Source organism: Anser brachyrhynchus (assembly GCF_964034855.1).
Source record: "Anser brachyrhynchus genome assembly, chromosome: 5".
NCBI lineage: Eukaryota > Metazoa > Chordata > Aves > Anseriformes > Anatidae > Anser > Anser brachyrhynchus.
In genome coordinates, this window is record NC_137699.1 from 3,037,618 (window position 1) to 3,064,413 (window position 26,796).

The window sequence follows — 26,796 nt, forward strand, 5'->3', positions numbered from 1 at the left end:
AAGGTTATTAAAATAAACTATTAAAACCATTGTCAATTGATTAACATTTCAAATGTCTCTCTGGCTGTCAGTTTAGGGCCTCCAGTCCTCTGAGAGAGTCCTGCAAAATCCAGTGAGCACCTCAGAGAACCATATAGGATTCACTGGTGATCTGTGGAGAACAATGATGTGTCTAATGTCAAATGGTTGCTTCCCCCTTTTCAAATTTCTCTACAGTATTCACAGAAATGTTTTAATTTGCCAGAGATTTTTAATTCAGTTACAAGAAGCCTCACAGAACTTAAACACAAATTTTGCTTGTACATTTGTAAATGAATAAAGTTGAAACAAACATGTAAACCATTGAAGTTAATAAAAATCATGGCATTTATATTGTTGATATGATCTAGTAATCATACAGAATGTTATCTTTCATCAAAGCTGGTTTCAAGCCTTTCCAGATAAAACTTAGTTTAACACAAATCTTGTGTGAAGAAAAACAATTGGGTTGAAATAGTTAATTAGTTCTGCTTCATAAAGCTCTGAAACCCGGGGTTTATAACAGTGACCCTTAGACATAATATGTATCCAAACACAGATATCTGTGAGCGAAACGGAATGCATTGTTCTGGGAGGATAGTACAGCTCACAAAAATAACGATCTTGGAAACTATGAAGAGAGGTTGTGAGGCTCTTTGCTTTTTTATGTTTTTGTCTAATTTTGATAGGACACTCATTTTCAAAGGAAACTTTGGGAGAGGGTAAAAAAGCAGAAGGTATGAAAAATTAAAATTTAAGTATCCTGCTTACAACCAAATATCTCTGCAGCTGGGGTATAAAGTCTGCAGCAGACAGGAAAGGTCAAACCAAAATTGCAAATAATCTGCTTTCCCAGTTATATCTGTAATCTGAAAAAAAGTGTCTGATCATCCAGTCAAAATGAACCAGAGGCTGACTAGTGAGTGTAATTTCACTGGTTTCATCAGGGGCTGATCCCAGGCATCCTGTCAAGCAGGCCCTGATGACATTGCCCTCAAAGTCTTGATCTTTGTACGGAAAGGAAGGCTCCCACTGAATTATGTATGAGGCCCTGAATGGGGCTGTAATACACCTACGCCCTACCTGGGCCACAAAAAGACCCAATCCCCACTGCAGTCCGGATACAGCCATTCTGTCCTGCAAAGGGCTGGTCACCTCCGGGAGGTACAGGTGCCAGGGTGAGAGCAGGGTGTTTGGCAGTGCCCAGCGCTGACTCCAGATTCGGGCTGGATTTAGCATGGGTCTTAAGCACATGCTCCAAACAGTGCATTTGGAAAGGTTTTGCATGAAACATCTGTTAAAGGAAGGAGGAAGAGTTCAAGCCTTAGCATCTCTGTTGGTTTTGAAGACAGATGTGGTATGGAGCAAGGCAGTTCTTGAAAACCGATACAGTCTCTTTCTCCAGTCTAGTAAGAGTTTTTCTAGTAAGAGAAACCTGGGCTCTCCTAATTGAACAATCGCGATGGTGCCCTTTGCAATATTAGTCAAAACAAGGAATGGTAGTCTTTGCAGAAGAATGTGAGTGATGAAAGACCACAAGATACTGAACCTTGGGAGTTATTTATCAGAAAAGCAAAAGGAGCCCTCTGTTTTAAAATATTTATCACCCTGATTTTGATAGCCTGTTTTATTTTCATGTTCCTTGAAGCCTTTTGTGTTCATTGCTGTAATACCTACCACTAAGACAGCCTTGAGTACCATGAGTATCCTTACTTCCACACCTAGTCAGTTATAACCTAGTGGTTATCTGCTACTTCCATGGCCTGGAATGCAACTTTGCTTTAGAGTTAGGCCTTTAGTATGCTGCAAAGAAGGAGGAGAAACTATGCACCAGTGTTGGCATTTCATGTCATCAGCTACCTCTGGAAGTCACCAGCTTGCGCTTAAGTGTGTTTTAATGTTCTGTTTCAGTGAAAAAGCATTTCCAAGAGAAACAAGGAAAAATGCCTGGCTTAGACCCACTAATGCTTGTATGACCTTTTGCTCTTGAGTGGTGGTTAAAAGATCCCTCTTTCAGGTCAAACCACTAACTGCTTTGAAGCTTGCTTTCTCATCTTCTTTAGGTTTATCATCTATATGGTCTGTCTAATGTGGGAAAACTTAGCTGTGATCTAATTTATGTTGGCCTATGTCACCAAAGAGAGAAGAAAATAATAGTCCTCTCTATCCGTAAGAAGTTCCATCTGCTTATTTCAAAACTAGATTGCCTGCCCTGCGTCATGTCAAACAGAAAATGATCTTCGTGCTGGCACCCAGTGTAAACAGCTGGGCATGCTGATTCCTGAGGCTGCTCACAGCTGTCTTCAGCGTGGCACAGACTGCAAAGTGACTGTCACCACAGCCAGGCCTCTTCCAGGGCTCTCCTGGTGGAGCCCTGCTGGTATCATAGTGTGGCAGGTGTGCTTTTCTTGCTGGTCTGGCTTTTTCCTGCCCAATAAATTGCAATGGAAAAGGTGCCCTCCTTAATGCAAATCTCAGGTTTACAACTGAGATTTGATGCTCAACTGGCCTGTGATCATGGGGTTTGTCTTGATCTTTCTGTTCTTCAGCTCACCCTGTTGTTTGGGCCAAATCCCAACAACATAGATCCATTTTTGCCACATCTTCTTTTAGCTTTCCAGGTTTGTTATTTCTTCCTTGTCTCTCTTTTCAACTGCATTCACAAAGGGCTTCATTTTGTAACTGGAGGATGGATCATTATAGTAGGATCAAGTTTAATGGTAGTGAAGAAATGTATGGAAAAGGAGAATTAAACTTAGATATGCCATGTGTTTAGGCACATATGAGCGAGAAGTTGTTTCAAAAGTGTATGTGGTGCTGACATGTTCTATCTCTTTTCTCTTTTATGTCTTACCAATGGATTAGATCCTGGATGAGGTTGAAAGGAGAAGGGGCATTTCTGCTGCCTTGGTTTATCCGTTTATGAGGAGTCTGATGGAATCTCCTTTTCCTGCACCTGGGAAGACAATCAAAGTCAAAACCTTTCTACCTGGAGCTGGAAATGAGGTAAAAAGCAATTGCAAACATTAAGAACCAAAGCCTTTCCTCTCATCACTCCACTAACAAACAGCAAAATTAAAACAGGAGGAGAGGTACAGAATACTGCAAGTCATGTGGGGTGGTACTCCTTAAAAAGAAGGTGCAGGAGCTGCACCAATGTTAATACATTAAAGCTTGTTCCAGCTGATGATTATAAACCAATTTATCGTTATGTATTTGCTATTTGTATTTTTTAATAAGTTGCGTGTAAGCAAAAAAAAGTTCTAGTATGCCCGGCCCAGTGCAGTTAACAGAACTACAGCATTCTTGGGCTTTATCACAACGATAACAAGCTAGCATACATGTAAGTTTGGAAATGAATCTTTTTGGAAATAAATTCCTTTTACCTTGGCCTCAAACCAATATTCTATATTTGGAAAAGCAGGCCATATAAAAGTTTCTATGTGTATGTGCACGCGTGTAATAATTTCATTTTTTTACTGACTCAAGTAGCTAGAAGCCTACCCTTATAAAACATAGGCCTTACTAGAAATGAGTGTTGGTAACTTAAAGTTTTTTTTTGTAGCTTGAGGCTTACTAGCCATTTGGCATGACAAATTCTCAACTCTGCATGTCCTGATGTTAGTATGCAGCAGATCCATGCAGATGGGCAACTGTATAGAGCAATTATATTACTTGAGATAAGAATAGAATTGGGCCCACTTAGTGAAAGCTGGAAAAAAATAATCTTTTTAGGGTTATTTTACAACCCCTAGGGTTAGTTCTACAGCACTATTTCTATTTTTACATTGGACCATATTTTCTCCAAGTGCAATGCCAGTGGCTTCAGTGGAGTGGACCTGTAAAGTCACTTGGGATGAAATGTAAAGGGTGCCTTGTAACAGTGACTTGCAGGGAATTTTTAAGTCACATGCATTTTCTCCTGGAGAAGCAAAGGGAAATTGAAAGGCTGATTGGTGTAACAGTGGTAAGATCGGACAGTGCTTTTTTGATGTGAATGTATATGGGAACCATGGATCTGCAGTTTTTCTATCCTCAGCTCAAGCATTTGAACTCTCCCAGAGAAAAATATTGAGATGATTCCAAACAAACAAACAACTCTTTTTCTGGCTGAGCTTTGCTCTCTGTTATGCTAGTACAAACTTGCTATTTAAATGGAATACATTGGTTTAATTAGGAACAGAATCTTGTCCTTCCATTGTGGCTCCTCTGGCCTAAACAAATATGATGATTAATTGGGAAGTAGACAGTATGTTTCTTTGTAAATAGCAGACTGAAGCAGAAGGCTTTGCCAAGCAACAGAAAACATCTATGGCATTTGTAAAAGCTGCCGTAACTTGCATTGCGTCCTACCCCCCAGCAAGATTTTAGTGTTGGAAGTTTTGCAGCAAAACTAACTCCTCATGATTTGGCACATAAATATGATCGGAGCTTCCAAAACCAATGCTAAGGAATTGAAGTGAACACCTTTATTGAATGTGAGAAAGGGTAAGCAGGCAACATTTCCCTAAGAGGTATCAATGGTACGTCACCATTCCACAATTTGATTCTTTCTGTTGTCTGGGTCAACAGCACACCAATGGGTATGTAATACTCTGTCACTCTAATGTTTATGTATTTCTTAAAAAAATCGATTAACGGTACACAAATACTGTTCTGAGTGACTTTTTAGAGTCCTATGTCACTGTTCACGAACAGTATTGCAACTTAATAGGTATGAAAAGGTTTAGTTTCAGTGTCCTGTGGTCTTGCTGCTGATCATATCCTTAAAACAGTGTGTTTGTGAGGAATTTTGTAAGGGCTACTCAAGTTTATTGCTACTCAAGCAATACTCTATGCTAGTGGAATGTGGTGTCATGTGCATGAAAACATAGAAGTGGTTTAAAGCAGTAAAGTGACGGTGATTTTTGGACATGTGAGAAGGAGATGTATATATGTTCCTGCTAATATGTCTACAGAGATTTCAACACAGCTTTAAGTCGGCCAACTTTTCCCCTTTCCCTTCTGTTTCCTCAAATTCCTCAGTAGTTCATCATTTGCTGTCTTGCACTTCGTATTTTTCTTCTTCTCTTATTCTCTTCTTCATGTTATTTTTCTGTCTTCTTTTTTCTGTCCTCTGTCTTCAAGCTCCACATCTGAGCATGTCAATTGCAGAGATATAATAAAGGAAGATATAATAATCGAATCAAGCAAAAGGCATTTGAGAAAAGGAAGGAGAGGGCCTGAGGTCATGGATGAAGTATGAAAATTAGACTTTAAAGGGATGTCACAAGTCACCATCTAAGACCTTGTCCTGACTCCCCAGTTAAGTATATATATATATGTGTGTACATATGTTTGTGACAAAAAAAAAAAAAAGGCTATAAACACTAGCTAGTGACTTATGTGTCACAAAGGAGTGAAAATGAAGTAAATTGTTATTAAATTTTGCACTACACTTAAGTTCAGTCCTTGACTTCCATCTAGATGTGAGTTTGAACTGCTAGCTCTGTTGATACCAAATTTACCTTGTCTTTATGGCTGTTTTAACCCTGCAAGCTTCCAGTTCCAGTGTTTCCAGTTTGCTGCTTGCTTCCTACTGTTGACTCAGCCAAGCTTTACATCTCTGACAGGATGTTTAGAAGGCAGAGTTATGCATCCCTAGGAAATGATAGCAGATTTAGTGCATACAACTGTATTCTGGGAAGAAAATTACCTGATAGTGAATTCTGTAACACGCCATTTCTCTGGAGTGCTGTGCCACCAGCCTCTGTTTCCAAAGGAGGATGGGCACTGTTCTCCATGCCCACTCAACAGGCAAGCCTGGACCAGGGTGCCGGGTGCCCCTGGTGCTGTCAGCCCTGACTACTGACAGTGACTGATGTTTGTTAAATGTGTTCAGGTCATTGAGCTGCGGCGGCCAATGGACTCACGTCTGGAGCACGTGGACTTTGAATGCCTTTTCAAGTGCCTCAGTGTTCGTCAGATCATCAGGATCTTTGCTTCTCTCCTATTGGAGCGGCGTGTGATTTTTGTAGCAGACAAGCTCAGGTAAGCGACAAAGGAACCTGAACCTCATGGTGTTAGGGCACTGCTATCTCTTGACACAAAAAGCTTTAAGAAATGTCTAGAATGACTGTCAGATGTGAAGATCCTCTCACTGCAGGATTTAAATAATTCTTAAGTCAGTGGAAGTTATTTGCATCAAGTGGGGAACACGTTCTCTACCTGTCACTAGCTACGAGCTGCTTGTTCTGTTTTAGCTCCCTGTCTGTAAAATCGTGATACCAGTACTTATCTGCTTCGTAGTCAACAAATGTTTGCACAACATTTTGAAGTAATATAGTCCTAATAATATTTCATTTCTGTTTTGGAACAAAGTACTCATGAACAGTAGCAGAGATCATCACTGTGGTGCTTCACCTTTGGCCATACAGCCACCCAACAGCCACCCAACAGGTGAAGGGGGTGAGGTACAGGTCATGACTCCATGTGGCCTTTACCAAGAAAATGGGAGCTCCGTGTAGGCTGCACCTCTGCCCTGCAGCAAAGAATCAGCCCTTTTTTAGACGCTTGTGTAATCTATATATGAAAGTGTGGGCATTGTAAAGAAGACATTCTTTGCTGTAGCATGAGAAATAATAAAAGATAGCAAATCAAAGTAAAGACTATAATTTATTAGATTCAGAAATATCCAGCATCTTTTAAAAGGACACAAAAGACAGTATGGGTGGTTAAAAACACAGATGGATCTACCCAAACAAACTCTCTTAAGCACTTTATCAGTCCTGACCTTCTCTGAATGACCGCCAGAAATAATAGCTGCACTTAGTGGCTGCCAGTGTATATAATAGCAAAAATACTTTGCATAGTAAAAGCTTTACAACCTTTAGGGGAGAATTTCTTAAAGCTGCAGACCCTTCTCAGGTTATAAAGTTATTTCCTTAGCAGTCTTTTTTGTAGTCTAGAACAACAGGACCATTTTATTTCATCCCTCCCCTGTCAGTAACCCTTAGTTTGAATGAACATTTGGGATAACTTAATTTCACAAAAACTCCTGGTGAGAATTGTGCAGCTAGTCCAGGGTTTCTGCAGTACCTTACAAGATATGTGAGTCACACCATGAATATTGGGGCAGGTGGCTTTTGAAAATACTGTTGATGTGCTCCTTCTGACTGTTTTTCTACTGCATGCTTAATTACATCATTTTGCCTGTTCCTATTTTACCGTTCATATAGCAGAATCAGTGGCACCCACAAGTCTTACTCTAAGTCAGAATGACACAGTTCTGTGTTGCTTCAAATGGCACAATGATTTGAGTGGAAACTCACTGAAATGGTACAGAGGAAATGAGGGCTATACTGTGCTGCTGCCAACCGTTGCACTGCTTCAGAGTTCCCAGTTACTTCTTTTAGTGTTCCGGTTTGGCAGAGTACCCTGAACCTTGATCTTGACGGTGGGCATGGTACTGTGGGGTGGCTTTCTGCAAGAGCCATCCTCAGCTGTGAGGGGACAGAAAGCAGTCATTCTCAGGAGTGTTTCTCTGGGAAAGCTGGCCTCACCAATGTCATGTAATGCTTCTGGGCACTGTTCAGAGAAATGAAACAATTAAACCTACTTTGACAGACTTGTAGCAGCTTGGCTTGGAAAACAGTTCATGTTGCTGATGCTGAGGCTAATGAGGTCTTGTGGCTGCTCCTGTAAGAAGGGACAGAAACCTTCTTACAAAAAGGTTTATATACATGTACTTTATTATCTATTTTATTATACCTACATGCAGCCTTTATTACATACGTTGTTTTGTTTCTGCTAAAAAGAATATGACATAATCTGACGTGGTAGATAAGGCCCTGGATAAAGTCTCGGGAATCCCAAGTTCTCCTTCTGAACCCGCTGACCTGCTGTGTGATGCATGCCGGAAATGTAGCTCCTCTTTTTATTTTTTTCTTTCTTATCTTTTGTTTGGTCTGTCTGGGATCCTAAGTGCTCCAGGACAGAGAATGTTTCTTGCTCTGTGTGTGTGCATAGTTATACTTGATACAGCATGGGGATCTAGGAGGTACTGTAAAAGAGAAACTAATAATGAGTCCTTTGACAAAGGCCCCAAGAAAGCGACAGTAAGAAGTGGATTTAAATTCAATACTTACAGAGGTTTTCATGATTTAAATGGGGATGAAGTCTAAAATGAAACACTCTGGCTTTGGGCTAATAACTGTCTGTCTTGGAACCTTTGGCTTGTCTGACATGAATTTTGTTTATGGGCATCATGGCTGAAACTGAAGGAGTTTACCAGTAACGTGGAAAAAAAAAAGAAGTGAAATATCTTACAGGTCCGGTCTGTGGGCCCAAAGTACCAGAGCAGGAAATTAAAAAGATTTTACAAGGGTTTGATTTCTGCATGTACCCAAAAAATAGCTTAGAAATAAATGATGAGGTTTAGGCTTCAACAATGAGATGCAATGGGTTTTTGTGGCTGCCTATTTAGCAGGTCTCCAAGCAATAAATGATTCACACATTATACAAGTTTCAGAAAGTCACACCTAGTGAAGTGAGATTTATTCAATAAATTGTTATTTATGGTTCTTATATTGCCTGGAGTGTGAAAATTTGTTCCAAAGACGTTGCCATCTTTCAATACAGAATGTGATGCTACCAGCAATAAGGAAGCAATAGTAAGGTTTTGAATGACAAGCCTGTGAGGTAGCCTTGGTTGGTTATGCATGTGTGCAGTTAGTTGTGTTTTTGTTTTTGTTCATTTTTGTTTTTGTCTGTTTTGTTTTTGTTTTTCCAATAGGTTGCTTATATTTTTTTTTCTGCTTGAAATTGAGTGAATAAATCCCTGCAGATATTTGCTCACCTTCAAAAATCCATTTGAATCTGCCAGTGACCTTTCAGTATTTTGCTTTCCATGAATAGTCAAGAAAACAACAGAGAAATAAAGATAAAAACAGAGAAATCTGGAGGAATAATAAGTCAGAAAAAGGACACTTAAAGGTCCAATTCCTCAAACATCTATCAGCATCTGTCCCATCCTGTCCCATCCCAGTTCCAATACATGTCCCATCTGGGAGCCCTTATTTATGTTCCTGGTATTCTGCCTGATCAACCCAACTATGAAAAATCCCACAACTCTGCCAGCTGCAAAGGAAGAGCTGCTCTGGTGCAGTCCTTTGGGGCTTACAAAGCAAGGCAGCAGATGCAAAATCAGGGGGTTCCTGGGCTCAAGGGACATTGGTGTGACTGCAGGCACGAAGGTAGCAACAGAAAATAAATAGATAGAAAACACTGGAGGGAAAATATTTCTTTGCTTGTTTTAGTTTTGTGCTGAGGAGATGACTTTACAGGCATGTTTGCTGAGGGGCAGGGTATTGAATCACGCCTGAGAGAACAGGCTCACTGACTTTTCCCCTAAATGCGTAGAGAGGGGGAAAGGAAGGACTTGGGCATCTCAGTGTCACTTTGTTATAATTCCATTTTTTTATGAATAAAAAGTGCTGTTGCTGTAATCTGCTATATCGTGAAGGACTTTGAGCATATTTTGCTTATATTTCACATGTGGGTCCAATCCAAAGCCAGCCGGAGTCAGTGAGAGCATTTGGATGGGGCTTGTCTTTTGCTGTGGATTGAAATCCAAGAGTATTTTTTTCAGTGGAAAGCTTTAGGGGCTGCAAAAGGTGTCTGTTGAGTCCCTTGTAAAAGGCAAAGTAACTTCTCATTGTCTTTGTTTGTTTGTTTGTTTTAATGAGATATTTCAACTACTTATCAGTGATGCATCAGTATGGGCCTCAGAGAAAATCTCTCCTGACAGGAACGGGTTTTATGCTTCCAAATCATGTAAGTGAACTCAGAAATGTACCCCAAGGCAAGGGTGGGCCGTGCATTTTCTCTGGCAGTGCCAGCTCAGGAAGTCCCCTTTCCTGCTCGCCTTGTTTGTTCCTGCCCCAGACCATGCTCTCCTTCACCCAGAAGGCGGTGGTGCCAGCCCAGCCACAGTAGGAGTTACTCGTTTTGCAGAGTTTCCCCAAGCCAGATAGCCCTCTCAGCGGAGAGCTCTCATGCTAGGACACTGTTTTCCTCCCTTAGGGATGACCACAGATGACTGTCTTCCCCCGGAGAGCTTTTTCCTTCCTGTTTCTCTGCCCCTCGGCCAGCTCACGTGCCCTGGCCCGTGTGGGGCAACCTGGCGCGACACAGACCAGCTGTCTGTCATCTGGTGGGCTACAGCCCTGAGCTACCCTTCTCTGCAGTGCTCACCCCATGAAGTCAAGAGGCACTGTTGCAAGCAGAAGCTAGGCACCCACTAGGTGGGAAGACTTAACAGCTGTTAAGGATAAAAACCACCCTGCCCCTTCCCAAAGTATTTGGGACTGCCAGGAGGAATCTATTCCAGCACAACTGTAGAAAGTTCAGGCACATCCCAGACCTGACCAAAGGTTATAGGCTCCAGACAGAAACACTGACTAATGCAGGACAGAAGCATAAATATGTAAATATTTGTGGGAAGTCATCCCGCAGGCATGTCTTTGTTAACTTTGAGGAGCAAAAAGGGAGCAGAGTGTACTTGTATAAAAGTGCAAAGGCTTTCAGAACAAACGGTGGCATTTTCCTAATCTCACGGACAGAGACAGTTTAGGGCTGTCCATGTTATGCTCGGGATGTTCAGGGAGCATTGACGCTTGTCCTCGTATTTGAATCTATTGTTTTGGAAGTCATGAGGTTATGCTAGAAAGCAGCACATTTAGCAGTTACAAGGCTGGTCCCAGTCTCTCTGTACCTACCTAGAAAAACAATATTAGGGATCCTTTTCATCCAGCAGAGAATATCATAATATAATCTCGTAGCTCAAGTTAGCACGTGCAGATTCAAATAGGAGTTAAGTGGCAACATTTTGGTAGTAAGAGTAAACTATTATTTTTCAGCCCTGTAGCAAGGTCAGGTGGAAAAGCAAGACTAGTTAAATTTTGTGCAGATTAATAAGGTAGAATATAATCCTCTACTTCCCTTATTATTATTTATTAATAAAATTAGGATATAATTCTCACAAACTAATCATGGTAATTGGTAATGAAGCCTGGCCAGGCTCACCTGCTTCCTGCTCCTTACCACTAGTCTGCCATATCATAAAACTCATAAGATCTGCCAACCTGCAGGTTGAAAGGTAAAAATGTATATGTTGGGATGGAGAGAGAGTGTGCTCAGTACACAGATAGTGATCTCTGGCCAGGAATAAATATTTCCTTTACTTTCCCCTGTCACAAAAACCTCCACAAAAAACTGCGAGGTCAATTTGACAGCAAATGCATGCCAGAAAGCAATTTTTGAGGTATACTTTACAGTGTTCAGTCTTTAACTGATCTATACCACTTCTGAGGAGAGGCTGCAGGAGACACAGCTGTGTCTTCTCTTGGTCACAGCTGGCACAGCCCTTTATTGAGCCAAAAGTTCAGCTCTTTGTCTCAAGGAAAACTTTTTTTTCCCCATCATCATCTGTGCATTGAAGACGTTTAGAGATGCAATCTACCATACCTGTTGAAATGTGTAATAGCTTCCAGATCTTCTGTCTTCTTTATTTCTTTCCTATCAAATAAAGCTGTAATCTTCCGTGAGTAGGATGTTTGTATGCAGCCCAGACCTGCAAGATGATGAGTGCCTCATCTTACCATCTAAATGCAAGAATTGGAAGTGTTCAATGTGATGTGAAATTGGTAGCTTAAGGTAACTAGCAGAGGTGTCTCTTCAGATTTTGAGAGAGAAATTTTGCACTTTATTCTGCCTTCTCAAGAGAGACTTATACTTTGTACCACTTGGAGTGGTACCAATCTGGCATTGAGATACTGTGATGACTGATGCCAGTAGGGAAACTGTACATTGACAGTATTTCAATGGATTTTCTCAGGAAATGTATCAGGCAGAAGAGAGCCTGAGAAACAAAATGAACTTTCTAAGTCCCTGTCTTGTTTAAGATTACACAGTCCCATAGAAAAGCAATGTAATAATGACCTTTTTAATATGTAGTAAGCTTCGCTGGTGTTTTTTAATATGCCATATCACTAGAAGGGTATAATAAGCTCGTATAATTTTCCTTTTCCTCCTTTCCTCCTGCCTTTTCCTTCTTTCCGGTAATATTTACTCAGGTCACCTTAGGCTTTGGCTAAAGCTCTACTGTGGGAAAACATCATCGTTTTCTCACTTCTGGTTTGTGCAACAAAATTCTTTCGCTCTTCCACTTCACCATGAAAGAGAATGGCATAAAATTATCTTCTGGATTGTTTATTGGTGTAATAACTATATGTCAATAAGTTGCAACAGTTTCCCAACTTGTACTTTAGCTCCGAGTAAGGGGATTTAAACAGATTCTCTGTTTATGGCTTTTGAATAAGAAGGATTAGGGTGTTGGAATTGTTCTTCTCCTCCTTTGTCACTATCTAGAAAAATTCTCCGTCCCGCTTTACAGCTGTCATGTTGTTAATAGTGAAGTGATTGCCAGTGAATCTGACCAACAGCGTGAATGTTAACAATGACTGGTGGGAATGAAGGGTCCTGGTGTGGAAAGCGCAAATAGTAGCTGACACTCCTCTGGAGCACCTGGGCCTGAACCACTTTCATTATGGTCTTATGCTAAGAAGCTGTCCTGCAGGAAGGGTCTAGGTAACTCTATGGGCACTAAGGATAACTTTCTCCTTTGAAATGTTGGTTGTTCTTTTAACCACCTGACAGAGCTTGGGCAAGTAAGTGGTTGATGTGTCCGATGAATGATTTCTTGCCAAAAATCTGTTTCTGAAAAACAGAAAGAAAGCTTCCTGTATAGTCCAAACCAATCCTGTATTTGTTTGTTCTTGGATAGTATGTATCCTCTAATGAGGGGTGTAATTATAAAATGTTGGAAGTCTAACTGATTAACTGATTAACAAATCCAGTGGCAGATTAACAAATCTGTTTAGCTAGGAGACATCTTCCTTGGCTGTTCCTCCCAACACCTCCTGGCTGCTCTATGGCACTGTAATGTACCTGCTTATTCCTTATGCTGTTGACAATAAATCACAGTTGGGCACAGGAGCTCTACTCTGTAACATGGGCTGCCATGAGCATCACAGACAGGGTCTTTGTTCTCTTTGTTGTCATCTTAGAAAATACTAAAATTTGAATAATAATACTCTTAGAATGTATTTTGAACACCTGAAGTTCTGTGATATTCTCTGTTCTGATTAGATGGGATATTTGCCATGACAAAAAAAATAGAAAGGCTTTTCTGTGTACGTGCTTATGAACAAACTTTCATGGGTGAGCAATGAAAGGACAGGCAAGCAGCATCACGGGCCCTCACTCTTTCTGTGCCACATTGCCTCATGCACTTGCAAAGTGAGGCTGCTGGTGCAACTACAACGGTAGGACAAGATCACACATGATAGGGGAGAATGTTGCAAACTTACACCAAACGAGATGTGGTCAGAGAAGAATTTATGGATGAAGATGTTGTCCACTCATTTTTATATAAAATATGGTGAGGAGGGACCAGAAATGGACAACATCCACAGAGGATGACACAAACCTTCAGATGGATTTCTTGCATTAATTGTACCCGTTGACACAGCAGTGTGGCAAGTTCTGTCTCCACAAGTTAAAGTCAGAGAAAACAAGTCCAAAAAGTGGTTTGTGACCACTGTGTTTATAACAAAAAATGGCCTCTCTGGCATCATCAGTAGCATGGAGGACTCATTGTTTGGGCTCTCCACAACTCCTTGGAATCTGTCCCAGAATTACCTGTACCACTGGTGCCCCACTGATAAGGACACAGCACTGCCAGACAGGTGAGGCCATATTATGATTCCTTTATGAGAATTTTACAGGCTCATCTTTTCTCAGTCTGCATCACACTGGATAACACCTGAAGTGTGACTCATCTAGCAAAACAAGGTTAGGGTTTGGCTTATTTTGATGGGGAAGAAAACACCATATGAGGGGCATGAGGGATAAGTAGCTACACTCTTTGAGTTGTAAGCATAGTTAAAAGAATTCTGTGAAGGAGGATAACTGATAATTGGCTGATGTGATGTAGAAAATATGCATTTCCTACTTGGTTTGTGTCCCCTCTCCCTGCCAGTGTTATCACTCTGGCCTTGTTTGCACTCAGTGAGATATCACAAAGCTGGTTTGCAGAAAACATGTCAGCGCTCAGATTAGGGGAGCCACTGTGACTTGAATCTGCCTTTCTTTCACATGTGGTAAATGCACAGTTAGACTCCAACTTCTGCATCAGGCTGGTGCCGCCACATGCAAGAAGCCTGGCTTGGAAAGCAACGAAGTGTCCTTGAGGCTGATGGGCACGTTCCAATAGCAGTGCTGCTGGTTTGCTGAATCAGTCTCATCCTGGGAAATGCTCAGCTCCTGGATAACATTTTTCCTTTGTTACACTCCTCTGATAAGTGAAGAATTTTGACCTGCTTCTTGGGCTGAGTTGTTAGCTCACTGCTGATACTGGGTAGTACGTGTTACAGTTCATCTGTATTAAGCAGAGAGGAGAGATCTCCCATCTTCTATTTTTAGAGAATTCTTTGTGCTGTTGTATACAACAACTGTAGCAGTACTTGTTGAAGTATGGGTAGTGATTAGATATAAAACGTTCAAACCTGGCTGCTGAGTTGGGGTTGGGCAGAATCATGATGAATATAGAGGCAAGAAGCAAATAAGTGTAGCAATTACTAAGGAATATTCTCTCTCTCTCTTTTTTTTTTTTTTCATGGCAGCCAAGCCTTTATTTTTAGTTTGGTTTTAAGCAGAACATCAGCAGAGAAACATTACATCACAGTGTAGATTCAATCTGAAATTAAGCCTGAAAAGGAAGTAAACATTATAAAATGGCAATGATTTCCATAATTATTGCCTTTTATTCAAGCATGGGTATAATGGCTGACCTTGCAGAGACTGCCAGCCTCTCTGTACAGTCCTTTCTAATAGGAGCTGCGACAGGAGGAAAAATGGTAATAAATTCTGGCTGCTGTAAACAGCTGAGTTTAATACATGCTGCAGTGCTCTTTACACTGTCTTAGACAGAGGAGAGATGGCTTTTCTCTTGTGCCCCAGGGGAGGTGGACTGCAGGGATGCCTGTATCTAGCAGAATCCGAATCAGAAGCTGCCTGTGAGCAGTGTTTCCCATGAGCAAAGGGCCGTGCCAGGGAGATGAGAGGTGCCCTGGCTGCAGCAGGAAAGTCCTCGTCCCCATGTGCCCCTGTGGGGTGGGCCCTTTGTAAGGGGGTTCTGCCATGGGGAATTCGCTGTTGGGGAGAGAATCTAACAATTTAATTAAAAGTAAATTAAGGCATTAAGAGTTAATAAATGTATTAATGGTATATTAAAATTAAAAATAATTAATACATTCAAAAATTACAGTGTCTCTTTCCAAACGACCTTATAAAGGCTTGAGGGATTCTCTGTAGTTTGTTTTACCCCTGAAGGGCTTCTAAACAAGCAAAAAAGGATTCAGATTTCAGATGCTGAAACATGCCTTGCTGACAAAGAGAAGCTAACTTTACAGCCATTCAAACAGCACTCCTTTCCACAGCAGTCAGGGTACTCATGGCTCAAAAGGGGCTGTCATGTCTTGTGCATGCACTTGTGGGCTGATCTGATGAGAATAGAAGTGGAAGAAGGAAAGGTCTTCTAGGCTTCATTTCAGCAAAGTATTTCAGCTTGACAAAAGTAAATTAAGGCTGAAATTGTGCTGAAGTACTTCTCTGAATCAAAGCCTAAAAGAGTATTTTGCCTGTTCCCTTATGCTTGAGTTTTAATTGGTGAAGCGAGACATGAACTAACTATAATTCCTGCTATTCTGTAATCATTAGAAATGATTTTTCTATCAGTGTCCAGGTAGGTTACTGTGTTAGAATTAATTTGCATTTGTTTCAAACAGCAATAAGCTAAGCACTAATTCTGGTGTCCATTTTGATTGTAATCTTCTGTCTTGCACGTATAGATATATCTAATCATCGTGGAGGAAACTTATCTTTTCAGTTTGCAAATTTTTCCTGATAGAAACCATGCATTTGTGTGTGTGTGCTTATCAGCAACTTGTGTGTAGTGCGGGGGCATGGTACAAAACTGGCTGAAGCGTAAGAATGTTGATAATAACTGATTTGCATCTGTACCTGCATCTGAAAGCAGTCCTATGAATAGGCAGATCTCCCAGAGCCTTTGTTAATTGCAGACCTTATGCACTAACACATAAAGGTATCCTTTGATCTGTAATCAGCAGTGAGGTTACGCAGGGCAGCTTCGCTTCTCAAACATCTCCAGTTCAGCTTCGCTTCAGTATTGAGTTACAAGCACTAAGGTATTTATTGCTTCATGTTCTTCCTGGTGAGGAGGTTGTCCCATATGCTTCCTGCAGTCATCTTCTGTCATGCTCCCCCAGCCCTCTCTGCATCTGATGCTGCACCTCTGAATGTGGCTATTGTTCACGAGTGCCTGTGTTTGCACATTCCCTGACTCAGGGCCTTTTCTCATGGCCATAGCCATGCAGTCCGATTGCTCCATCACCATGCTCTCTTTTCCTGTAGCAACAATGACTCACATGATTTTGTTTTGAAATATTCATGGGGTAGGTCTTCTTGCTAAAAAGCTGCAAAAACATGTCATTTATTTGGTTTGAGTCAAAAGAGAGGAATTCCAGGATTTTTTCCCTATTTAAACAGCCTGGAGTGGTAAATGAGAAACAATCAGCAATAATTTTGCATAGGTAGAAAAGCCAGCATGTTTGAGAATTTCACACAGCCTGGATAATTGAAAATGTCCTGCCTCATTGTATCAAGGACTCATTCTTAAATTCTCATTTTATTCCTCCCTGGCCTATCTGGGGAGTAGTTGGTGGTATCTGGGTTAATGAAACACATGTTCTCACAGCACAACAGCCCCAGGCACGAAGCACAAGCCATTGATCTAGGGAGCTCTGGGTGCCTGCCACCTCAGAAGGGGGTGCCTCAGGGTCAAGGAGTGTACTGCAGCTGAGCACTCACACTGGGGAGCAGGAAAAAAGCAGTAACATCTCCCTGTCATCATCTAGCTCTTCAGACAGACCAGAGATCTTCAAGGGCTTCCTTTAAAAGCTGGCCTCCTGCAGGAATGCTGCAAGAGCTGATTGCAGCGAGACGGCTGCAGTATGGAGACTGTTACTCATGATACTAATATATTTTCATTTATATCTTGTCCATGATGCTGTTACTTGGTCTTATCCACCTGAATGAAACTGCTGCTATTATTTAGTCTTATCCACTGAGAGAAATGTTTATTTTTTCAGTGTTTGGGTGTGTGTTGTATCTGGTGCAGTGCAGTTCTGACCCAAATGCCAGCCTGTGCAGGAACCGGAATCCGCCCCCAACACACACACTCCATTTCTCATCCAAACTTTAGCAGTCTGCCAGAATTTTCACTGCCATTTTCCCTTTACTTGATGCCTTTCCAACTTTCTGCTTTTTCCTTCCCCTCTGCCTCTGCAGTTTGTGTGTGGTGAAGGAGGAGGCTGGCCAAATTCTCGGCCTTGTAGTTTCTTCCCAGAGCCCTTTACAGTCCTCTGCAAATCTCTCAGACCATTTCGTCTTGCAGAGTTGTTGCAGACTTCGCCCTCTCTCTCAGAGACTGGATGGAACTAACCCAAGATCTGGGGAGGTGTTGAAGGGTGCAGTAGAAAAGTGTCAGGCGGCCAGTCCTGCTACAGAGTTCATCAGTGGCATGAGGACAGGAGCTACCACAAGAAAGCACTGCTGTGGCCTGTGATCAGACACGTGGGTGTGTAATACCCACCTGAGTCAAGGTATTACACTGGGGAAGGTCAGAGGCTCCAGACTCCAACCACAAGTGGGAGGAAGCCCTCCCAGGCAGACGAGGGGATGTGGGTCAGGAAGGTGCCGCGGTCACTGAGCAGTTGTAGGCTGGAGCACGTATGCGTTAAAACAGCAGCTGAAGGTGTTCAGCAAATGTGGACAGAGTAGCATAATTAAGTCAGCAGGAAGAAATGAGAAACATGAAAAGGCTGTGGAAAAGTAAACACAGGCGGTGGAAAGACTTCTTTGTGAATTTACATTTTTGGCTTCATTTCTCCATCCAAGGAAACAGCAGGACCAGTGCTGTGCATGGTCCAGAGCATCCACGCAGAGCTGGCGCCACCCCTAGGGTGACAGACCTGCTGTGTGGCTTGGACCTACATGTAGGGGTGGTCCTCCCTCCCCTCCTGGCAGATTGAGCTTGTCCATTCCTTGGGAGAGGAGGAGGAGGAGGCAGGTGTCTTCTCACCTGTCCCTCTTTTCAATGTAAGTGCCAAAACGACAGTGGGGAGGCATGAGGGTAGCAAGGCAGGGTCCAGGAGGCCTGCCAGCACATGGTTGTCCACACTGGAGGCACAGTCTTGGATTTAGGAGGTGCTTAGTGTGTGCGACTCCCTCAGGTGTCTGAGGAACTGTAGGTGGAGGGAGGAGTGAGAAGGAATACAAGTTTTGGCTGTTAGTATGAAGAAAAGGCAGTTGCCAAGTGTATCTGTGGGATATTACCAACGTCAGTAGTGTGTGTAACCAAATATGACTTTAACGTTTCATGGGAGCTGATGGCTTGCAGCACTCAAAGACCAATGGTCTTCCGAAACAGACACATCCAGAACTGGCATCTGCATTGGCAGTGCTCCCTGCAGCCAGGACAGTGTCCATTCACTGTTCAACAGCAGACAGCATGTGCTTCTGAGAACCCGGTGATTGTGCTATGGTATATATCGATGATTAGTTTTTAATGTAGACTAGGTTTGGGGTAATTTGTTGGTGAAGTGAGCTGGAAATTGATAGCAGACATCATCCCATCTATGGAATAGTAAATGTGCTTGATCTCCTTCTCTGTTGTTCTCTCTCCAAGGTATAGCCTAGTATCTGCCAATACCAAATTCAGCATTCCCAGAATTATATACTTTTTTCACTGAGAGGCAGTAGGTATATTGAGAAGTAGGTATATCGTACAGCCTTAGGAATAGAAATGCTCCAGCAGCTACTACTTAAAGAAGCAGTATCACTTTGTGTGCCAAAATCTCTATCATTTTGGTCCTAAAGTCAAATTATGGCAATTTAGGTCATTTCTGTGCGTAGGATGAGCTGTAACAAGTGTTTGTGCTGCAGTCTGTGACATGAGAGTGGCATTATCGGTTCGATTACCATTCTTCTATTAAGAGATAAAACTGAGTCATGTGAATTTGCTTTTGACGTGGGCATTAACCATGCAGTCCCTACAATTCAGCTGAGTCCTGACAGTATCTGAAATTCATATACCTCATCTCTTTGTCTGACCTTTGTGTCTCCACATGCAACAAGGAAAAGTTTCTATGTGCTACCATGAGAAAATGATTTGGAGAACAAACTACCTCAGTGGAAGAGAAATCAACTTTGAGTAGGAAAGAAGCAGTGTCATTTTTTGCCTATAAAGTGACAAAAGACCTTTTCTTAAAGAGTTGCTTTGATGATGATGAAACCTTTCCATTTCCGGGAAGATTCAAGTTGTATAATTGTAAATGTAAAGGAGAAGTGTCTCTCGTTTCCTGTCATTATTGATAGGCTTATAGAGAAAATGTCAGATTTTTTTTCTTTATCAAGAATGTATTAATAAGGTGGTATAACACCATGTTAGTACTTTCACAGCAAGAAGGTCATGGTATTTTTTTTCTAATCTAATTAACAAAAAGGACAGCAAGAGCCCAAACCCGGGCAAATTCCAAGTAAGGTTAGGCATACGTTTTTAACAAATGACAACCATGGGAAAAAAAAAAAAAAAAAAGGAAGTAGAAGTGGTGAATCACCTGTGTTTTGAAATCAATTGGAACTGGCTATTTCTTCTAGAAATTGTTCACTAGTTTTGCTTTAGCTGAGTGCAAATTTCTGGGATAGGTACAGCTTAATGGGATGAGTTCAGTGGACTGGGCGCGTGCTGAGTATCCTGACTATATAATAGCCTTACATATCGATGTTAAAAGAAACTTCCCTTATCCCACAAAAGTTACAAACCCAGTCACCTTTTCACAGTTGATTATAGTAGTAGGCTTATTCAGCGTGTACGGTTAAATGTGCCTGCGGGACAACCCATCGCTGATAGACCAGGCAGAAGTCTCCGTCAGCAGCTCTGCCGGGACAAAGCATCCATCACGGGGTGGCAGAGCAGCCCGTGTCGCTGGGACACATGGCTCAGCAGCGGCACTGCCGTGTGTCAGAGGGAGCGAGCCCCATGCCAGCGTGGCACGGGCACCCCAGCACAGCTGGCCCTGTGCTGCAGTGACCATAGCGCGTCTCCCGCATGCACACCGGCAGTTCTTCCCCTCTGAACTATGTGGTGCTTTATGCTCCTTGTTAGTACATGACTCATGCAACGGTTTGGTTTCTTGTGCCCATGGATAAAATTACCTGCACATAGGTAATAAACGCAGCCTTTTCCAGTAGAATGACAGCTAAAATATTATGCAGAGTTTTTGTAAAAATGCATGAACCAGATGAAGAAGCCTACTCTCAAGAGCTGCTCTCTGTATTGTCAAAACTACCCAGGACTATTACAAGTGAAAGTATTCTGAAAATATTCTGTGAGTTTTCTGTTGCTTTATTTTGTGTGTTTCACACACCTTAAAGGAAATAAGCCATCTGATTGACTTCACATTTCTCATGAACAAGAACATTTGGGACAGCATGTGGGTTGCACAACTTGAAAGGAAAAAGTAGACTTGTTTTCCTAGGATAGGACTTTCTTCTTCTAATTTACAAAATATGCTTCTCATGAATAATAATACCCTTTTGAAAGGATTTGAATTGTATTTTAGAGATTTAAATTGTGGGTTCCCTTACATCTGTTCTCTCTGAAGTTGACCTTACGGAATGTAAAAGCCTCACACCAAAGTGAAAGATATGTATCCTTTGTAATTATCTTTCCAGCTATGGCAGAGACACAGATGCTTTGGACAAGTAAGAGTTTGGTGACACTGGTGGGTGTCTTCAAGTCTCTCTGACCTCTGCACAAGCAGTGCCTGTGCATGGAGCCTTAAAAAAAGCACAGGCCAAGGGGCTGACAAGGGCAATGGTGTGACCTGCGGGATGCTCGCCAAGCAGGGTGCTGCCACATGCTGTGTTCAGCTGCTGCGCTGCCCTAACCGCCTTCTGGGAAAGCTCTGAAGGAGAAATCGATGTCCTGGGCTGGAGCCCGAAGCCTCCCCTGGCGTGGGAATAGCACACACACGAGGATGCAGGGGCTGATTTACGTCACAGCACTGTGTGTAAAACAGCAAGTTACAAAAGGGCATTCTATAGAAAGGAAAAAAATATTCACTGAATATTAGAAGAATGTTTGTCTTCCTGCTTTTAGCTTGGCCTGGCTCTTTTTTTAGTCATTCATGTAAGACGACCGAATCGGTAGCAGTTGAAAATGCCACAGCATCATTAAAGTGAGCTTGAGAATTGTGCTGGGAGTCTGCACCGTGCTCTACAGTTCTTCCAAAACACAGCATTATGTTTGGTACTGCAGGCACTCTAGGGACCAAAATAGGAGTCAATATCAGCATCGTTGCATGCTATAAAGAAAAATTAGAGAAACACGTAATTTTACAAGAATACTGGTTTAGGCTTCATATGTTATAAAAACATGCTGTAATTGATAGACCTTAAAGGAAGTATCAAGTAAAAAAAAAAAAAAAAAAAAACCAACAACAGAGTAAGAAGACAAGTGTTTACAATTTTTATGTTTCCCAAAACTTTTCTGTCTTCTTCCTCTAATTCTCGCTTTTTCCATTCACCAAACTTCAAAAGTTAATCACTGACAGGAACAAACAGATGAAACCTTTCTCCTGGCCCTAGGATAGTCAAGTAAAAATGCTTCTGAGAGTTATTCCAGTGGAAGTCTGATGCCACCTAAAGTTTCCAAAAAGTCTTGCAGTAAAAGAAATCAGCATGCCCCCTTCCTGCTCCCCCCCTGCCCCAGCATTCTCAAGCAATAACCGCTCTGAAGTTATTAGTTATTTATAGTTATTTGTGGCTACATTAAGCACAGCAGAAGTTTGCACTGTGAGAAAATTAGCTCAGTCATGCTAGGCAGGGTAAAATCCCAAATTTCTGTCATCCTCAGCATGGAAGAAGCAGACATCAATTCAGTCCAAAATCAAAGCTCTGTAACGGAGACTTTATTCCCCTGCAGTTAAGACTGGCTTGGTAATGAGGTTCCTTTATTTTTTATGTTTGGAGACCATGTAACTGTAAAAGGGAATCAGATTCAGTAGGTGGAAGGACAACGTATGCAGTATATGTTCCGCCAATGACATTAAGCCTTAGTATTTAGGGTATGCTGACATGGATATTTCTGAGCAGGGTTAATGCCATGATCACCACAGTTAGTCAGTAAGCCCATCAAAATACACTGCACTAAAAGTAGGCTGTTGTCACAAAAATACACAAACTTTGAAAAATGTGTCGCTTTTACTAATTTTCTTTGGAACAAGCATTGTTGTTTTTTTGTTTATTTTTATTCTGTTTTTATCTGAGTTAATAGTTTTTCTTAACAATACTTTGCATCAATTTTTATTTTTTCATTTGCTCGTTTGTGTACCAGTGATTCACGTAAGAACACCAATATTGTGCATTGTTAATACTTAAGTGGTCATTACAGCTGAGAACTGCAGTTGGTTTGTGATTTCAAGCAGTCATTCAAAGTGGCTGTTATTTACTGTTGCTGGGAACATTAAACATCATCTTCTAGATCATAGTCTCCTGACTGCTGTGATGAAACAAACTGATTCTAGTCTTTTAGCTTTAGTTTCAAGTCACTTAAAGGTGGACATGGGAGGAGCTACCACGCTCCCCACTGCAGAGGGAGTATGGACTGGAACGACACCTAGGTCATCAGAAGTCAGAAGCAATATGTTGAAAAGCATATGGGGAAACGGGGGCAGCCCCTTGGGCACTTGCGTTTTAACACACTAGTTTATCAGCTGGTGATACATGTTCTGGATGAACAAGCTCTGCTCACACAGATATTCCTCTCTCTTCAGCACCCTCTCGAGCTGCTCGCACGCCGTGGTGGCTCTGCTGTACCCCTTCTCCTGGCAGCACACCTTCATTCCTGTTCTGCCCTCATCCATGATTGATATCGTGTGCTGCCCTACGCCCTTCCTGGTGGGACTGCTCTCCAGCTCTCTGCCAAAACTGAAGGAGCTGCCTGTGGAGGAGGTAGGAGCTGGCACCAAAATTATTTGCCTGGACTAAAACTGGCCTTGCCCTGGAGAGAGGCACAAAAGTCCACATGTGTGTAATTTTTAATATTCCTTTTTGTTTCTTCTCTGCCAAATTCTCATGTACAACTGCCTCTTGGTAAAACTGCAGTTTTAAGTTTAGTCTTCTCTTTTATCCCGCTCTCTGTGCCTGGCACCTTGACAGAGAGAAGCAAATCGTAACCTGGTTAACAATTAAGTAGTGTAAATATTCTCATTTCTTTTGATTTTGTTGTTCCTGGAACAACAAGAGGAAGTACGAAACGCCAGCTGCTATGACACCTGTTAATGCTAATGGAAGTTGTGCATGAAGCCATAGGCAGGAGAGAAAATAAAGCCTTTAAGGCCTTTTTTTTTTTTTGGTAACTTTTAAGACTTTGCTAATACTATATTGGAATTCAAATGAGAGTTCCACTTCATCAGTTCTTCCAGTAAAATACCACCAAATTCCTCAAGGCCACACTGTTCTTTCTTACTTCTCTTTTCCTGTCATTTTTCTATTAAATCATCTTTTTGTGCCCACTTTCAATATATTGTGTGCATCAGGTCCTTGTAAATCTCTGTTGTTTTCCTCCCACTCTCCTAACATTGCTCTCCCACATCTTCCCAGCTCCTTCTCGCAGCATCAGTGCTTCATTAGCATCAACATTTCACACCCTTGCACTTCAGAAGTCCTGCTGCCTAAGACAGTACCATTTTCTTTGAAGCCCTCTGAAATACTTGTCATCCACATGATAGCAAAAAATGATTACCAATAGCTTGCATTAAGTGTGAGAAAAAAACCTGCCTAATCCTTTTAACTTTTTTTTTTTTACATATTTACAGATCCATTGTACTAGATCTGTTGTATTTAATGATGATAAATTAGACTTTGAGCTCTACAGAAAGAACTTCATAAACCTGTTGTTTTCATAGCAGGAATTTGATTCATGTTGAGGCTTGGGACCATTCAGATGATCTTTCTCCATTAAAAAGCAGACACAAATGTTTTCTGTCTCTTAATACATATTTCACTGTAATGTTTTATTTCTTCAGGCTTTGATGGTTAACCTGGGATCTGATCGATTCATCAGACAGGTAAAGTACAGCTTGCAATGTTGCCACACAGCTTAGCAACCTGTTTAGTCCTATCATATTACTAGATTTCCATTTTTTTTTTTTTTTTTTTAATCAGAGATGTGTGGCAGGAACTGTGCAGTAGGCAAGACACTAGGAAAAAAATGCTCATTTTCTGTTTCAGTTGCAAACTGGCACTACTCTCCTCAGGTATCCAACAGGGATTGGGGCCGTAAATGTCAGAAGAAATCAAGAACTGTGTTTGCGGTGTAAAGAAAGCATCCAAAGATAACAATATCATGTTAGCAAGAAAACTCACAGTGTTAGAGACAAAAATTGCAAGGAAGTCTCTGAGTGAGAGAGGAAAGGTAGAGAATAGCAGTTTGGTAGCAGAAGCAGGAGCCTTGTGAGCCAGGAGATGAAGGATCACCATCTCCTGTAGTAATATGGCACTAGATAACTTCAAAAGTATCTGTCTGCAGGTTAGGTGAGTAAATTTCCTTGTATCCCTGGAAGACATGACTGGTGAGTAGTGGTTGCACTGCTAAGATTCTTGTGTCTGCTTGCTTTTGCTGAATAAGCTTTAAATAAGTTGAAGACAGCAGTGGGGCAAAACCCCAGAAAACAAGATATGCTAGAATAATAAGTAGAATCAAGTACCAAGCAGCTGTGTATACATGTAGCTAGGTTTTGCTGCCTTGGTCTTTGGATTATTTTGCTCTTTGAATTATCTTTTCTGACTTTAAGAGTAATGAGAAATCTTGTTCAGAAATACATGATAGCTGCATATATGTTTTTATTATTTCATTTATGTAGTCATGACAGTAGCTAACTGATAAAAAATGCTTTTCTTCTGAATTTTAATCTGTGCAAAAGTATGTACTATAGTTGCTGTACATGATGAATGTGATCTAAAGATTTTTTTTCCTCTGTCAGATGGATGATGAAGACACGCTGTTACCTAGAAAACTGCAGGCTGCTCTGGAGCAGGCTCTAGAGAGAAAGAACGAACTGATAAATCAGGATTCAGATAGCGATTCAGATGATGGTAAGTTCATTTGGAAACAGGCTCATTATTAACAGACATGTAGGTAGTATTCTGACTTTCTACCCAGGAGAAAGAAAGATGTTAGTACTCAAATACCTTTTGCAGTATCAAAGATAATCTCTGAACACATGGAATGGGACTGATGACATCAACACACAGTAATACATTATCAGCAGTCTGTTTTAGTTTCTTTGTAACTGACATGCACATGAGTACTTTTAAGCCTTTACTCAAAAAGAGTTTTGCAGTTAACTTGGCCCTGGTTCAATCCAGATAACTATACATGTTTAGAAGTGTGTCTGAATTCAGAGTTGCTGTTGACTCTTGATATATTCAGGGGAGGGAAGCAGGTACCTCCCAGGAATGGTTTCTGTACTAGAGGGGCTGAATTGCCTTGGAAGGTTCATATTTCTCACCAGCAATTATAAAAAGAGCCCAGGGCGAATTTAACTGACTGTGGTTAAATGGTATGCAACGGGCCTCTATTCAGTTTTTGAAATGTATTTCTACTCATCTTTGCTTTACATATGTAAAATTATTTTAACATCTCAGAAGCGATGAAAACCTAAATTCTACAACACACCCTTTTTGATCTGTTTTGGTACAGGTTCATTATCCCCAGAGCAAACATTTTAATTCGCAGTCATACAGAATTTTGTTAAGAAAACACTTATTCAGATTTAAAGTAAGAGGTATAATTTTGATGAGGCACCCACAGAATTTTTAATTTCCTAGCCTGTCTCCTGAGGATTTGTATTTCTTGTTGATTTTTAGTTACGCAACATCAGTTTTGTAGGCTGGCACTCTTGATTATAAAGCATTGTTCCCTATCTGACACATATCCATGGCCGCAAAGGATTTGGTACAACTCCTTTCAGTTATTAGCATCAATAAACTGCTAGATGACAGTACCTGGCTCAGGGGGGATGACAACACTGACAAATCTGGGAGCAGCTGATTTTGGTGTCTTATTGCTGCCTTGTTTTGCAGAATGTAACACCCTGAATGGATTAGTGTCTGAGGTTTTTATCCGATTCTTTGTGGAGACCATTGGCCATTATTCCCTGTTCCTAACCCAGAATGAAAAAGGAGAGCGTGTCTTCCAAAGGGAGGCTTTCCGTAAATCTGTGGCCTCTAAGAGTATCCGGCGCTTCTTGGAAGTGTTCATGGAATCCCAAATGTTTGCTGGTTTCATCCAGGACAGAGAGCTGAGAAAATGCAGGGCAAAAGGTAAGGGTGATGTCCTTTGCTGTGATGCAGATCATGTGCATTTCACACTGATCCAACAGTTAGCACCTTCATTTGCTGTCGGAGCCTAGCAAATTCTGTGTAGCTAACAAACCGCCAGAAGCACGTTACCTGCTTCTCACGGGGCTAAATGGTAGCGATCGCGCAAAGGCTTTAACCAGGAGAATCCACGGCTGAGCGCCTTAAATC

General features: G+C 41.5%; 1 protein-coding gene across 11 annotated transcripts in view; it reads left to right on the plus strand.

Moving 5' to 3' along the window:
* DENND2B (DENN domain containing 2B) overlaps positions 1-26,796 on the plus strand; it is a 170,155-nt gene that overhangs the window by 136,250 nt on the left and 7,109 nt on the right. For all 11 annotated transcript variants that reach the window (XM_080595788.1, XM_080595792.1, XM_080595785.1 and 8 more), the window contains 6 exons: positions 2,884-3,024; positions 5,900-6,048; positions 23,037-23,214; positions 24,291-24,332; positions 25,248-25,359; positions 26,350-26,589. In XM_080595788.1, the coding sequence (XP_080451914.1) occupies positions 2,884-3,024; positions 5,900-6,048; positions 23,037-23,214; positions 24,291-24,332; positions 25,248-25,359; positions 26,350-26,589 (862 nt within the window). The remainder of the gene's footprint in view (positions 1-2,883; positions 3,025-5,899; positions 6,049-23,036; positions 23,215-24,290; positions 24,333-25,247; positions 25,360-26,349; positions 26,590-26,796) is intronic.